This window comes from Lactuca serriola, chromosome 1 (assembly GCF_051521515.1).
Source record: "Lactuca serriola cultivar US96UC23 chromosome 1, Lser_US96UC23_V15, whole genome shotgun sequence".
NCBI lineage: Eukaryota > Viridiplantae > Streptophyta > Magnoliopsida > Asterales > Asteraceae > Lactuca > Lactuca serriola.
In genome coordinates, this window is record NC_136408.1 from 44214402 (window position 1) to 44226132 (window position 11731).

General features: G+C 38.9%; 2 protein-coding genes across 2 annotated transcripts; one reads left to right on the forward strand and one right to left on the reverse strand.

Annotated features, from left to right (window-relative positions):
- The first annotated feature begins 475 nt into the window (after nucleotides 1-475).
- LOC145086443 (cytochrome P450 Tp4149-like) lies at nucleotides 476-2288 on the forward strand. The gene is made up of 2 exons (XM_079024205.1): nucleotides 476-1384; nucleotides 1451-2288. The coding sequence occupies exons 1-2, from the start codon at nucleotides 497-499 to the stop codon at nucleotides 2066-2068; spliced, it is 1506 nt and encodes a 501-aa protein (XP_078880331.1). The 5' UTR covers nucleotides 476-496; the 3' UTR covers nucleotides 2069-2288.
- Nucleotides 2217-5525, reverse strand: LOC145086452 (WD-40 repeat-containing protein MSI4-like). Its single transcript, XM_079024214.1, has 15 exons — nucleotides 5316-5525; nucleotides 4882-4945; nucleotides 4639-4725; nucleotides 4500-4562; nucleotides 4340-4405; nucleotides 4162-4236; nucleotides 3948-4023; nucleotides 3652-3820; nucleotides 3481-3562; nucleotides 3317-3390; nucleotides 3037-3148; nucleotides 2857-2931; nucleotides 2714-2772; nucleotides 2529-2628; nucleotides 2217-2428 (listed from the first exon to the last, which is right to left on the reverse strand). Exons 1-15 carry the CDS (start codon nucleotides 5450-5452, stop codon nucleotides 2300-2302), a joined length of 1368 nt encoding a protein of 455 aa, XP_078880340.1. The 5' UTR covers nucleotides 5453-5525; the 3' UTR covers nucleotides 2217-2299.
- Between the last annotated feature and the right edge of the window lie 6206 nt (nucleotides 5526-11731).

Genomic DNA, 11731 nt, shown 5'->3' on the forward strand with positions numbered 1-11731 from the left:
TTTCTGATATTTTGAATTTTTTTTTTCACATATGCAAATGGAATGAAGCATGAACACTGTTTCGGGGCAACAATATTTTGATTTTTTCCCCACAAATGTAAAACATTATCAACACTTTACAAATATTTTGATTAATTTTCTTCCAAAAAATTATGTATTAGTATTAGTGTATTATAATTATAACTTTTTTATTCTCATTCCCATAAACGATTCTATAGATTAAAAAACCGAAAACATTGGTAGCTGCTAGTTCCAAAAACCCAAAGGTACCATTCTTAGTTGTTTCAATCTATATATTTACTTCAACAATTAACATGGTATTTAAATAACCACCTTTCACATCTCTTTAGCTTATAGGTTAATAAATAACTAGATTTTTAATTAAAATAAGTAAAGATGGTCATTATTGAGATCCAGCTTTCTATAATTGGAGTCTTTTAAAAATGTATAAATCTAGTGTCTTTTCACAAATTCTTGAAACTTTGTAACTCCCATCATGGCCAGTTTTTCATCCTTACAGATTTCTCTCATTTCTTTGGTTTTACTCATCATTTTGATAAATTTACTTCGTATCAAATGGATTTCATTTCATTCAAATAACAAAAAAAACTTCCCACCATCTCCACGAAAACTTCCAATCATTGGCAACTTCCACCAATTAGGATCAAGCCCAAACCAATCTCTTCAACTCTTGGCCCAAAAACATGGTCCAATCATGCTCCTTCACTTTGGCAGCACACCCATGCTTGTAGCTTCTTCTGCTGAAGTAGCTCGAGAGATCTTGAAAACCCATGATCTATCATTTTCAAGTCGACCCAGTTTAACTATACCCAACATACTGTTGTATGGATGTAAAGACGTAGCCTTTGCTCCCTATGGGGAATACTGGAGGCAGTTGAAAAGCACTGTAGTAGTCCATCTTTTGAGTAGCACACGAGTTAGATCATTCCAACAAGTGAGAGAAAAAGAAATAAGTCGTATGATTAGTATGCTAGAAGATAGTCATGGTTCTTTGGTCGATATTGGTTCATTGCTTATTTCACTTACGAATAACATAATTTGTAGGGTGGCTGTTGGAAGGGCGTATGATGGATCAAAGCTCACAGACATATTGTGTCGATTACTACATATGTTTACTGTTTTTAGTGTTGGGAGTTATATTCCATGGTTGAAATGGGTAGACCGAGTTAGTGGTTTAGAGGGAAAGGCTAAAAAAGTTGCTCAAGAATTTGATGAGTTTATTGAAGATATCATTGAGGAGCATTTAAATAATAAGAAGTCTGCAAATGAAGTTCAGGACTTAGTTGACATCTTACTTGATGTTCAAAGAGATAACACAATCGATTTTAATTTCCATAGAGATACCCTTAAAGCTGTTATATTGGTATGTTGATTAATTACTTGTAATTTTTTTTAATAATAAAATTGAAGGTATCTTTGTGTGTTGTAGAATATGTTTCTTGCAGGGACTGATACAACATACACAAGTTTACAGTGGACAATCGCTGAGCTTATAAAACACCCAAGAGTGATGAAAAAGTTGCAGAAAGAAGCGACAGAAATAGCAAAAGGAAGATCCATGATTGTAGAGGAGGATTTGGAGAAGATGGAGTATCTTAAAGCTGTTATAAAAGAATCCTTGAGGTTACACCCTCCAGTTCCACTTCTGGTTCCACGAATATCAACACAAGATGTGAAACTCAAAGGGTATGACATTCCAAAAGGGACACAAGTGATCATCAATGCTTGGGCAATAGGAAGAGACCCTGATATATGGAAACAAGAATCAGAGGATTTTATGCCAGAGAGGTTTTTCAAGAGTTTGATTGATTACAATGGTGTTAACTTTGAGTGGCTTCCATTTGGTGGTGGGAGGAGGAAATGTCCTGGTATTCAATTTGGTGTGGTTATCATGGAGCTTGCGTTAGCAAATCTGGTATACAAGTTTGATTTGACGTTGCCAAATGGAGCGAAAAAAGAGGATTTGGATATGAGTGAGGAATTTGGTATAGTCCTCCATATGAAATCCTCTCCGAAGGTTATGGCAACTCCTCGTGCTACCTATTAAATCACAAAGATATCTAATTATCTATCTATCTACATGCTTTTCACTGTGTAGTTTGTCCATTGCAACTTGATGCAAGCAAATAATGAAATACTATATGATAAAAAAAAATGCACTTTTTTTTTTTTTTTACCATAAACACCAACAAGAGTTAAAAAGAGTCTTTATGCCTGAATATATAAATAATCCAAGGGTGAATGGTTCATAATAATTGATTCATACACATATTTGATCTTATGAGTTCTGATTAGTCAAATCCTGGTGTGACTGTGAAGAGCAAGTGAGAATGTGAGATCGGAATTTATCCAACTCCGTGATCACCTCCTGCTGAGGACGATAGATTAAATCAATCATCCGCCATATCTGCACAGATTGTCGATTCGAGCATAATTATTAATTATTAATTAGTAGTGTAAGTAAAAGACGGAGTCGATTGATTGATTATGCAAAAAAAAAGGGAAACCTGTAGGGTTCCACCGCCACCAGTAGTTTCATCATCATCAGATACGCTAACGATTGTCCATGGATCATGAGCGTTCCAGTGAAAATCAACTACTTTGTCCCTAGAATATTATTTACACAAATGCCATTGAGTATTTATTGTCTTGATGGATAAATGATACTTTAAAAAATATCGGAGAACTGTACCTGTGCCCAGAATGGCGGAATAATAAACCTTTTGAGGCTTCACCAGAACGTTCGCCAATCTGGCTCAAGAACAAACATGATTAATTAGGCTATGCTTCTAATGAGGGCAGATTTGTCAAAAGTAAAAAAAGATTGGTTTGCACCTTATTATGATCCCAGATGTTCAACACTCCATCTTCTGCTGAACTGCCAAACACGGATGATTTGTCCGGGGACCACTGACATTTGTAAAAAAATAAAAATAAATAATTAATTATTCGGATAAAGGAAACATAAAAATACATGTAAATGTTGAGTTATTATAATTTATAATTTATACCTACCTGTACACAAAGAACAGCAGCAGTGTGATTTTGGAATATGTGGATGGGTGATCCAACCCCATTATTAGTCAGATTTCTTCGATCAAACAACCGAATAGTGTTATCAGCAGACCTGAAAAGGAATCATTTATTATTTAGCTTATAAATCTACTTCCATGGGTTAATGAAGAAAAATAGAAAAAGAGACTGAAAGTACAAATTTTTTGAAATCTTGAGGCCCAATTGTAAAACTAAAAGATGGTTTTATTTGAGAAGTTTGCATATAATATTTGGTAATTACCCAGTGAGTATAAGGTTTTCATCAATGGGGTTCCAATCAACACAATGAAGATCAGCATTGTGTGCTTTCTCAACCTGAAAAATAATCATATAAAAAAAGATGAAATTGAAGTATATTGTCTTAATCAATAAAAGTACAATGTTTCAATAACAAGTAAAAGTTACCTTTACAACTGGAGAAGAACCTGTTCTTGCATCCCATAGTATAAGACAAGAATCATCACCAACACTACAGAACTCTTGTTCACTTCATCAAAGTTTAAAAAAGAAAAAACTTCCAGTTAGCTAATTAAATCTATCATTGCAATTGAATAAAAGGAATGTTGTTTCATATACCTAGAGGGGCAGAATTGTACATCTTCAACAGTGTCCTCATGCCCTTGAAACACACCTCTTGCTTGAATAACAGGGCTTTCACTAGGTTTATCATTGGTCCCACCAGTCTTTGTTGCCAAAGTAGAAATATGATCATGAATACTCCACAACACAACTGACTTATCCTTACCTGTCAACACAACAAACAAAGAGCACAAAACTGGATTTACATATTTTGTTGATTCATAATTCATGAAAAATCTCTCATTCTTGACTTCTTTTACATCAACCAGTATCAAAAACTATTAAAATATCACCTCCAGAAAGTACAAAGGGTGCACTTCGGCACATGTCAAGAGCAAATTCTGCATTTTCTTGATGACCTGTCAAAATCTGCAAGGTGAATAATATAAATCAGCATCAAATTCAAATTGATAAAGAAGCATATAAAAAGGACAAAATGAGGCAAAAACAAGATAGAAAGGAAGAAAATCTGTGTAGATATCTATGGCTCTTATCAAAGGGACCCACCAAATCAGGACGAGACTCTGTAGCTCCCAAAACAGCATGGCGATTAGGCTGAGCTTCAACATCCCAGATAAGAACCTGGGTTATAAAAAGAAAGCAAAGGGAAAAAATAATTTAAGAGAAATAGGAAAAACAAGCTAAATATGGAAGAAAGAATGGAGTGTGTAAGTTGAGTGCATACATCAGGACTGTCTGTGTGTGTGGCTACTATATTCATGTTCTGAGGAAGCTCCCTGATGCGATTGACCTGATGCACAGAAATAACAAATGTCAAAGAAACATAACACTTACATCTTTAAGAGATATACATGAATGAGTAGCATGTTTGAACAAAGAAATACCTCTCCGGGATGTATGATGGTTTTGAACTTCTTAACATAGGGTGATCGTGCTTCTTCATGGAACTGCAGAAATAAAAGTCATAAAAGAGTAATCAAGTGGAATCAGAGGCAACAAGTTTGAAATTTGTATTGGACTCACCTGTGATATGTGTTCTGCTGCTGCTACTCTAGGTTTGACAATTTCACAATTTGCTATCACAAGTGTGTTTGGAACACTACCATCTGTCTGTAAGAAGAAGGTTAGAGTTAAAAAAGACAACTAGGAAATATTCACATTTTGCATCCAAAAAATGGCAAGAAAGCACACAATCTTTGATAAGAAATTCAGACATGAGAAGATAAAAGGCATTTCATTCAATTTGAGGTGAAGAAGATCATTTACCTGTTCTGAGAGGTACAGTCGTTGGCGATTCTTGTATGTAGCTTGCTCTATCTGTGGCCCCCATCTATTAAGAAGGCAAAATTAACAATGCACCAAGCATACTCACATCAATAAATTGTAATGAGCCGATGAGTCGATGACCTAAGAGTTATACATTCACTAGCTTGGTGGTTACCGGTTGATCCTTCCATTCTAGGTATGAGTTAGCATGGAGTATAAACTTATATAAAAAATGTGAAAAAAATAAAAATATATGTTAGCTAAGTAGCTAACTCCCCCTTTCCCATATCATAAACAAACATGAAAATTAGCATTCCTCAGCTTTATTTTGAAGAATGTAGCTTCTAGGTATGAAGTAGGATACGATCGAGTAGCGTAGAAGGTAAATCATAAAAACAATGAGTAGTCGAACCCTAGATAGTGAGAGTACATACCGGCAAGAAAGAGACGGCCAAAGAAGGTTGTGGTTGGCGAGCCAGTCGTAGAGAATGGGGACGAGATACTTCCACTGTGTGTAGCGTGCGTCGACCGACGGCAGCCCTCCTCCGACTTTGCCGGCACTCTCCTTCATCTCTGTTCTGGCTTTTTTTGTTTTCCCGCCTCTTGGGGATGTCTAATTTCTGCAACTGCAAGCTGCAGCTACACTTCTCTAGTGGTGCTTTTTGCCCGGTCGAGGAAATTATAAATTTAGTCCTTCATCAATTCAACACATATGATTTTGTTGTAGATGTTGGGTAAACTATCATTTTGGTCCTTGAGTTCAGCATTTCTCGATTTTGGTCCCAAAAATAGTCAAATACTAAATTTTGTTCCCTTAGAGCATCTCCAAACCACCCCCAAACTCCATTCACCCCCCCCCCCCTTCCCCCATTTCTTCCCCCATTCCTCTCCAACCCTACCTCATTTCTTCCCCCATATATGGGGGTATACTATTCATATCTCCAAAAATGGAGGTGAAGTTTGGTTATCAATTTTAGTCCCTCTTATTTTTATTTTATACATTTCTAGTTTATTTTATCTACTAATTATAATTTAAATGCAGTATTTAATATGTATAATATCATGTTATATACCAATTTGTATTAATTGGTATATAACATGATATTATAAATATAGAGTTTAATTAGTAGAGTGGTGTATGTATGATGGAGATAGAGTTCGGAACCCCTAGGGCATTTGATTGTGGAGGGCCTGGGATCAGGCCGGGATTGAGTATGTATGATGGAAATAGAGTTCGGAACCCCTAGAGGGCTAGAACAGTATGCATGGGAGGGTTTCCCGGAGAGATAACTCGGAATGATGGATGCTAGTTGAGCGGACCGGATAGACTGAAGGCCGGTAGGCGTACCAGTCAGGCTGAAGGCTCGGAGAACGGTCCAGCCAGGCTGAAGGCCCTGGAGGTCGGTCCAGATTGGCTGAAGGTTCTGAGAGTGGTCCTGATTGGTTGAAGGCCTGGTAAGGCGGTCCAGTCATGCTGAAGACTCTGCAGGTATTGTTAGATCGGTTCAAGGAAATGGATTGAGTATGTCGCGATATGTTAGCATTTGAAGGTCTGGCCCCGGGTATTGATCTCGATTAGTGGAGTTGGTGCATGGACTCGAGAGTCTTTGCGAGCAGATTCAGAGCATGTGTATTGCATGGATAGCGGTTATACTATAACGGAGTGGTGTAGCATCGGGCGAGCACCGTGGCACTTGTCGCAGTGACAAGGCGGCCAAGTGGATTCCCTTGGTAGGGAAAGAGATAGGAATGTAGTTCCGAGAGGGAGTGTAAGTTCACGGAAGTGAAAGCAGCAGCACATAGTTGTGATTGGAGTGATCCAATTAGGGTCTTTGAGCAGCATGATTGCGACAATGGTATGGAAACACATCCGGATGGGATGTCTGCTGAGGTCGCGGAAGGATTTCCGTGAGGGTAGAGCCAAGAGGCTCGGAAAGGATGCTGGGAGGGAGTCTTGGATTTCCAGTTTGATTCTGATCGAGGAATTGTGTATGTAGTGGTGATTCATCCTGTGGGATGTTTGGAGGTGTCGTTAGTGTGGCGGGTTTTTCCATTCCGAGGGTACTAGAGCTAGTTCAGCATGTGCATGTGATTGCTAGAGGAGAACTCATGGGAGTTGCTCTATGGCTGAAGAATGTGTCATTCTGTCAGCATGGAGTGGATAGAATTGGACTCGGATCGGGAACCCGGTGGTTCAGGGTTATATCTAGCTCGTAAGAGCCAAGTGATTGCTGTGATCAGGATCGAGAAAGTACCATGGAGTGGTACTCGGTTGATAAGTGTAGAGCCTGATAGGTGTGGTTATCAGAGGGTGAAGCCTGATAGGTGTGGTTATCAGAGGGTGAAGCCGGTGGCCGGCTTGAGGCGGTAGTCAGGACACCGCTAGAAAGGAGAAAGTGAGTTTCGGGTTTCGATGGTTGCGTCTTGAGGAACCTGGTTGGGTTAATGCCAGGTGGTGCGTGGCGGGAAAAGTTATGGAGTAGAGGTGCCGAAGGCTTCGAGGGCGAAGCCTAATTTAAGTGGGGGATAATTGTAACGCCCCGTTCCTAAGAGTACCTAATTGTGAGTCCCCGGGATTTAAGAGAAGTGGTATTTTGATCATCTTGTGGGAAAAGTGGATTAATGAGGGCCAAGTATGAAGTTTGGGGACTCGCCGAGTACGCCCAACGTAATTGGGTAAGTGACGCGGGTGCAAGGTTGAGTACACCCAGCGTACTAGAGGTACGCCCAGCGTACTCTCAGAGTTCTAAAACCCTAAATTTAGGGTCAGCCACTATATAAGGAACATGTTGGTGCATACCCTAGCCTCCATAAGCTCTCCCTTAACCTCAGAAACCCTAAGATAGTCGTCCCACCTCCTTGATTGGGTGTGTTTGGTCTTGGAAAGCTTGGATTAGCAAAGGAGAGCATAAAGGAAGAAATGAGAAGTTGTCAAGGAAGGAGAGAAACGACTAGAGCGTATAGATCTGGGAAGACATCATCCTTTGGAGCCTATTTGAGGTATAAAGCTTCTTGCTTGACATTCATATTGTGTAGATCTATGTGTTGTGAAGCTTTGACACCATTATTGACCCAAAAGTCCTCATTTTGATGCATGTTTTGAGCTGGTCAAGATTATATGTCCTTTTAGACCTTTGGAGAGGTCTTGAGTGAGAAAAATGAGGTCCCAAGGGTTGTGGTTGTTCCACGTGTGAGATATGTGGGTCTTAATGGATTAAGACCTTGTATTAAGAGATTTATGGACGTCCCAAGTGATAAAGCTTGAGACTTTATGAATCTTAGGCATGTTTGGCCTAAGGATCTGAAGTTTGGGCTTAAGAGCTTAAGCCATTAAGAAGTTATGGGGATTTAATGAGTAGCAAAGTTACGCCCCGCGTAACTAGCGAGTACGCCCCGCGTAGCGAGTCAGTGCCCCGATCCCCTGTTGCGAATCAGCGTGTACGCCCAGCGTACTAAGGAGGGTACGCCCAACGTACTCCCTCTGTTGGGCTTTTCATTTTGGGCCTTAGGGATTGGGCTGTTATTTGGGCTGCTGGATTTTGGGCCGTGACTGGACATTATGGTTAGAGTATTTTGGGCCCATTGGTTGTTATGGATCATGAGTTTAGGCCCATTTGGTGAGGTGGGCCCAATTTAGTAAATTGGGCCAATAATGGGCTTTGTTTTGGACTTCTGAACTTTGGGCCATTGGTGGGCTTGGGAGCTTACCTAGTGTTGGGTCGGATTGAGTTAGGGGTAAAATGGTCAATTTACCCTTAGAAGAGTATTGTGCTTGGCCTAATGTTTATTTGTGCTATGTTGGCTAGTTCGGGATTTCCGGTGAGTCGGTGATTCGAGAATCTGCTTCTTTAGTTAAGAGTTTCAGCAGTGCGAGGTGAGTTATCCTCACCATATCAATAGGGTCTACGGCACCAAGGTCGGCCCTTTATCGGATTGAGATCCGGGTATTGTTGTTATGTTATTGCTTTGATATGTTTGCATCCTGGTAGCTAGGATGGTGTATGTTAGAGACCTGGTTGAGGTCGATATCCTGATATGTAGGGTGATGCTATGCTAGTGACCGGTTAGGTCGGTATCCTGGTTAGGATGATGATATGCTATGTGATCTGTTTGATCGGCTTGTTGACTGTGAATTGTTATATGATTGTATGTTTATGTGCACATGGTTGTTTGGACTGGAATTGGGTTGAGGCGGGTCCTGCTTTGTGCTGTAGGCCAAGATACCCAGGGCGGACCGGTTGTTCCGAAGGCCCAGCGAGCGGTTCGGATAGGCTGTAGGCCCCAAGAGGGCGGACCAGACGTGCCGAGGCTCGGAGAGTGGACCAGGCCGACTGAAAGCCCGGTGCGGGCGGACCAGTCATACTGTAGACTTAGAGAGTGGACCAGGTGGATTGAAGGCCCGGTGCGGGCGGGCCAATCACACTGCAGACTCGATGTATATGGCTAGACTCGGAGGGTGGACCAGGTGGACTGTTGGCCGGTGCGGCGGACCAGTCACACAGTAGACCCGAAGTGCATGGCTGTTCTGTGATCGGATATGATACGACATGTTATGCATGTATGGTATATGTGGTTGGTATTTTGGGGATATCTCACTAAGCTTTCGGGCTTACAGTTGTGGTTTAATGTTTTTTTCAGGTTCTTCAGGAGACCGTGGCAAGGCGAAGGTGTGATCGTACCGCTCCTCATGTTTATGTTGTGATGTGATTCTGGGAATACTCTGGATTAACTGTATTGAAAACCTTTTTGTAATAGTTTAATGAAATTGGGTTGTTTTTGAAAAGTTTAAATTGGTTGGAATTTTTCGGTCGTTACATAGGACCTTATAATAAATATGTAGACTATTATTATGAGTTATATAAGTGTCGTTATAATATCTTTTTAACCATTCGCGGTACGGGGAATCTGGTTTGAAGGACCGCTTGGGTTGGTGGATCTCATAAGTGCTATATATACCAAAATGATCTTGCCCTCCGGTGTTCCATGTTCGACCCCTGTATGTACATAGTGGGTGAAAAGTATTGTGTTAACGCTTATATAATAGTAATAATAGTTAGACTATTAATTAGTCTCGTCGAGCATTAGACTAAACTCTAGTGGTAATGATACTAGGTTCTGTCAAAGAAGTTGTTTAAAGTAAATGAAGTGTCGTCCGAGTACCGAGTCACCACCTTTTCAAGTGAGTGCATAGTCCCTTTCATCTTACACATAGATATGAAGTATTTCAATATAAATTACATGCTATGTGTGCATATTGTCTGAATAATTGTTGTCTATGCTGGGTGAAAGATTTTTATATATGTTTTAAATGATTTAATTTGCATATGTATTTTATATCTACAAAGTGTGTTGGATAAAACATGGGTAGATGAAATAGTTGTTGTGTGATAACACGATGAAAGACATCAATGTTGACAGTGATACAACCATCTACTGGAGTATAGATGGCGACCATGGACTATACCAGACAATCCAGTGGAACGCTAGCAGACTTGTAACCTGTAGGTGTTTTTGAACTAGGTGCTCATTAGGTATTTTGTACTGTGTGTGTTCGTTAGGTATTTCTGAACTAAGTGTGTTCACTAGTTATTTTTGGACTAAGTGTTCACCAGATGTTTTGGACTACGTGTTCACCAGTTGTAATCTATAAACCTTGGTAACGATGAACTTCGTGCCAATTCCTCAGGATGATCCTTAGGAATAAATGAACGATGAATAGCTGATTCTTAGGAGTAAAGAAGATAATGGGGATGTGTAATTGGGTTGATTAATTGTTTGAAGATTAAACATAATAATTATATAATTGTGGGTTGAAAACCCTATGTACTCATTAGGTTTCCCAACCTGACTCACTCAGTTTATTTATATCACAAATGTTGATATGAAGTCACATTACACTAAGAGATTAAAAAAATATAAATCACTAGTGATAATGAATGTAAGTTCTGTTTATGCTTATGTTTATGTATTGACGATGACATCCAAAATGTTCTAAAATGAATAAAAATAGTTTTCTTCGGAAATGTTTTGATAACGTATTTATCATGTTTTACTGGGAACAAATTCTGCAACATTTTTATTAAAAGAGGTACTCTGATTTTTATAAAGCATAAACAAAATCGGTATTTTCTGGCCGTGAAAATGAGGATATTACAAACATTCTTAGAGAGACAGAGCGTCATCGTCGATTATGATTTACGTGAGGATGGAGCTTGAATGAACGAACGAGAATGGCAATTGAGGAATTAAGTTTTGATGATTGGAATTTCGTGAGGATTGCCTTGAAGCCTTGAACTGATCAAGTTTAACCCTACGTAAAATAGTAAATAGACTAAAATAATGTTTACTTTATAATTATTATTTTTATTTAATATATAAATATATAATATATTTTTAAATTAATTAATTTATGAAATTCGTTTTTTCGGCTTGGTTTGGTTTAAATTTCATGAGACCGAAACTCGAACAAAAAAACCAAATTCACAATTCGATTTGGTTTCAGACCAAACCAATAAACCAAATATGAATATGGTTTGGTCTAAAATCAATTTTGGTTTGATTTAGTTTTCGGTTTTTTCGGTTATGGACCAAATAATTCCACCATAATCCAACCAAATTAATTTCAACCCAACGTAATCCTTATATTAAGGGGGTGTTTGGCTTAACTTTTCACAGCTAAAAGTCATTTTTTGTAAAAAAAAAAAACAAAAAGATGTTTGGCAAACTAATAACTTTTGGAATATTAATACAAGAAAAAACAACTTTTTGAAAAAGTCAGGAAATTCTGACTTTTTGTAACTTTTTAGAAAAGTTCTTTTGAGCTTTTAAAAGCTAAGCCAAACACCCCCTA

Excerpts from the sequence above, each read along its gene's own strand:
- LOC145086443 (XM_079024205.1), top strand. The coding sequence starts at position 497 with ATGGCCAGTTTTTCATCCTTACAGATTTCTCTCATTTCTTTGGTTTTA. Across the intron at positions 1,385-1,450 it reads CCCTTAAAGCTGTTATATTG|AATATGTTTCTTGCAGGGAC; the intron begins GTATGTTGATTA and ends TGTGTGTTGTAG.
- LOC145086452 (XM_079024214.1), bottom strand. The coding sequence starts at position 5,452 with ATGAAGGAGAGTGCCGGCAAAGTCGGAGGAGGGCTGCCGTCGGTCGAC. Across the intron at positions 3,563-3,651 it reads GTACAATTCTGCCCCTCTAG|TGAACAAGAGTTCTGTAGTG; the intron begins GTATATGAAACA and ends ACTTTGATGAAG. Across the intron at positions 3,149-3,316 it reads GAAAACCTTATACTCACTGG|GTCTGCTGATAACACTATTC; the intron begins GTAATTACCAAA and ends ATTCCTTTTCAG.